This window comes from Triticum dicoccoides, chromosome 5B (assembly GCF_002162155.2).
Source record: "Triticum dicoccoides isolate Atlit2015 ecotype Zavitan chromosome 5B, WEW_v2.0, whole genome shotgun sequence".
Classification (NCBI taxonomy): domain Eukaryota; kingdom Viridiplantae; phylum Streptophyta; class Magnoliopsida; order Poales; family Poaceae; genus Triticum; species Triticum dicoccoides.
The window spans coordinates 416,433,166-416,436,723 of NC_041389.1; the positions used below are offsets into that span (position 1 = coordinate 416,433,166).

Genomic DNA, 3,558 nt, shown 5'->3' on the forward strand with positions numbered 1-3,558 from the left:
GGAATTTTTTTAAAAAAAAATATGAGGATGGTACATTTAAAACTTAAATGGCAACACTCTCATTTTCTCATGTTTATCCAGCCACACATGGTCACATTATTTTAGGAAAAGTTGCATCAGTAAGTTTCCAACCAACACCTTTGGGCATGATTTGTTCCGGGATTTTTCAGAACAAGAAATACATTTGTTAAGTTTTTATAAAATCGGGCGGATTCCGGTGTACCCAGGTCCCAAAAATCCGCTCTATCAGCGGGTCACTTTTAATAAAATTCTCTCAGAGGTCCTTCATACAGGCTTTTTAAACTGGAGAATGGTCGACAAGAACACATTAGTTAAGATCTTAGGGTCTACTGCACATCACTGAAAGAATGGCGATGATTAGGAATTTTGCAACTACTGCACATCACTGAAAGAAATGGTGATGATTGGGATTTTTTTTCTTTCTTTCTAAAGAAGAGTAGGGACCCGACCCCGACGCAGAACATTCTAATTAAGAAAACCCCAACCTCTTCCACCATGCAAGAGCATTTGAGAACACATCATATTCATATGGCCCCTTGGTATGTTAATGCTCCATGACAGCACACCAAGAGTTGCGTATGCGGCACCTTGTTTTGCTGCAGCACTCATTAGCCAAGCCAAGCCCCCCACCCACAGCATTGTCGTTGTTTAAGCCAAAACCATAACCACCAGCTCCAACTAATTAGCAAGGCTCTCTCCCTCAAAAAAATAATTAGCGAAGGGGACAAGCAGCAATGGCGATCCAGCGGAGCACCAGCATGTAGATGTCTCAATCTAAACAGCCCGGCTCTTGTCACCTATCACCCCATGATTGGGGATTGAATTTGTTGGCTTCTGATAACAGTCGATCATATGCTCTCTCTCTATATATATCCCTTTTCAGCTAGTGGTGGCACGGGAGACATGGAATGGAAGCCCCTAAGCGTAGGGGCAAATTATTCTGAGTGAAGACATGTAACCACTACTTGGTCTAATCATCACTGGATTAAGAAGATCGTTTTCAAAGTCCGCAGTGTCATACCTAATCGACCAACCGGGCCGGAGAAATGATTAACAGAATCCAGCAATATGCCACCTAAATTTTGAATTTGACGGAACAAAGGTCGTAATATGGTTCATCTAGCTGTTGAAAATCCTTAGCTATTGATGTAATGAACAATTTTTTGGTCAACCGAGCACTCAAAACTGCACACGAACATTGCTCGGAGAACAACTGCAACTTACAACAATCGGGAGGGAAGCTCCCGCTGAATGAAGAACCAATCATCAAATGTAACAATGCCGCCGGCCAGCTGCTTCTGCCGACGCCGTCGTGGCAGCCATTACTAGCTCTTCCAGGCGTAGACGAGGAGCGAGAAGCCATCGCTGCGGTGCAGCTCGGCCTCCTCGGGGCTGGCCCAGTCCATGACCGTCGAGCTGCTCGCCCACGAGGCCGAGGAGGACGCAATGGATGCCGACGACGATGAGCTTGCCTTGGCCAGCCTCCGCGCCTGCCCCCTCTTCCTCCGGTTCTCCCCATTGCTGCTGGTCTCGCTCCAGTCCCCTCTGCCCCATCTCCCTAGGTAGCCTGACAAGACGCCGGCGCCGCCTCTTCTTGCCCTGTCGAGCAGCTCCTTCTCCTTGGCCTCTGCGGAGTCGCGCTCTTCGCCGCCGGCGGTGTCGCCGAGCTCAAATCGGAAGACGAACACGGCGTGCGCGGGCGGGGACGCCGCGGCGAGGACGGAGGCGGCGTCTGTGAGGGCCGGCTCGCGCGCGGAGAAGAGCCAGTTGTGGAGGTCCCAGGAGACCTGGACCCGGTCGCCGCCGCCGAGGTCAACCTTCTCGCTCCCGCGGAACTTCCAGCGCAGGCGGCGGATGTGGAGGACGCGCACGCCGTCCACGGAGACCGACAGGCCGACCTCGGCCTTGTCCTTCTCCTTGTCCATTTCCCTATCCTTGCCGTGCCCGCGCGAGACGAGATCCAGCGAGATCTCCCGCTCCTTGCCGCGGACTTTGACGCAGGTCTTGTGCCCGCGGCCATGCCCTCCGTCGCGCATGGAGACGTGCTCGCGCCGGGAGACGAGGACATGACCGGGGCCCGTCGGCCGCTGGGCCTTCGTCTTCCGGTACGCCTCCTCCGTCATGTCCCCGGCCACGACCGCCATCTCGCCGTCGACCACGACGGCGACGAAATACCCGGACGACGGCTCGGGCGAGCCGGGGGAGGCGAACCGCGCGCGGGTGAGGTCCCAGGCCAGGTCGATCCGGCGGTCGTGCACGTGGAAACGCTTGGACCCCCGGCGCCGCCAGAAGAGCCAGGGCCGGACGCGCACGGCGATGGTGGCCTCCTCGTCGAACTCCGGGCCGTCGTCGTAGCAGCCGTAGTCGGAGGCCGAGGATGAAGAGGCGAGCGCCCCGACGCGGAGCACGGCCCGGAGGCTGAGGCCGAACGCGGCGCGCGACCAGGAGAGCGCCGCAAGGCCGAGGCGGGTCTCGTAGACGGAGGTGGCGAGGCTGGGCCCCGCCCCGGCGCCGGAGCCCGACGCCGCGGCCGGCGAGGCGCGGAAGAAGGCCGGGATCGCGTTTGGCATCGCGCGGGCGCGGGCACGGCTGCGGCTGCGGCGCCGGTGCCTCGGCTGGGACGGAAATGGGGTAGCTTTTTGGGGAATTTCTCGCTTCGATTTGGGAGAGGGAGGGGAGACTGCCAGACTGGGGGTTGGACTGGACCGGCTAGGCCGCGAGGCGGGAGGTAAATATAACTCTGGCGCGGTGGGGTTACGGGGCGGTGATGGGACTCCGGCGTGGTGGGACCCGGACACGTTGGACCCAGCTGGGTGTGGGGCCACGCGACCGTGCCAGTTGCCAGTATGCTGCGACTACTCTGGCTTGGACCGGGCTTGGATGCTGAGGAGGTTTCTCATCCTCTCGTCCTCGTTTTATCTTTTTTCCAACAAGAGAAAATTTAAATTATTATCTTCATGTTGATACGAATGAATTTGTGTATCGTGTTCATATCACTATCGTTCATGAATGTCAATGGCATTATTCAACGGGCGGATAGAGTTGGGCCTCGTAAGTTAAGTTCATGTTCCATCTATCAAGTTAAATAGAGATGTGTCAACTTAATTTAGAGTCGAGAGGAGCTTGTTTGTCAACCGGACATGAGAAGGGTATTATTTTTACACGTGGTAGGGTTGGGTAACGTCTTATAGGTAGGGATGTCAACCGGGTCCCGCTTAATCCTGTTTAAAGTCCACTTATGATATGATAGTTCAAAAAGGTTGTTTATTTGTTTGAGAAAAATGAACTATCAAGCTACCAAAAACTAACTAAACGGGATTGCGGACGCCATTTATTTGCCACTTACATCCCTACTTATAGAAAATCAAAGGGACAAGATATGCATACAATATATAACATGACATCGAATTCTCTCATTTCTTAAAACGAAAAGAACTTCTACATCTCAAACCGCTAATTTGAGTGATGATCCATTTTGACTGCTGGCAGTGAGAACAAGGAGAAGAAGGCGCATAAAAAGAAGCCCTTCTTAAAAGA

At 53.9% G+C, this 3,558-nt stretch overlaps 1 protein-coding gene across 1 annotated transcript; it reads right to left on the minus strand.

Moving 5' to 3' along the window:
- Positions 1 to 1,073: 1,073 nt before the first annotated feature.
- LOC119309701 lies at positions 1,074 to 2,713 on the minus strand. The gene has a single exon (XM_037585651.1). It carries the CDS (start codon positions 2,589 to 2,591, stop codon positions 1,347 to 1,349), a length of 1,245 nt encoding a protein of 414 aa, XP_037441548.1. The 5' UTR covers positions 2,592 to 2,713; the 3' UTR covers positions 1,074 to 1,346.
- Between the last annotated feature and the right edge of the window lie 845 nt (positions 2,714 to 3,558).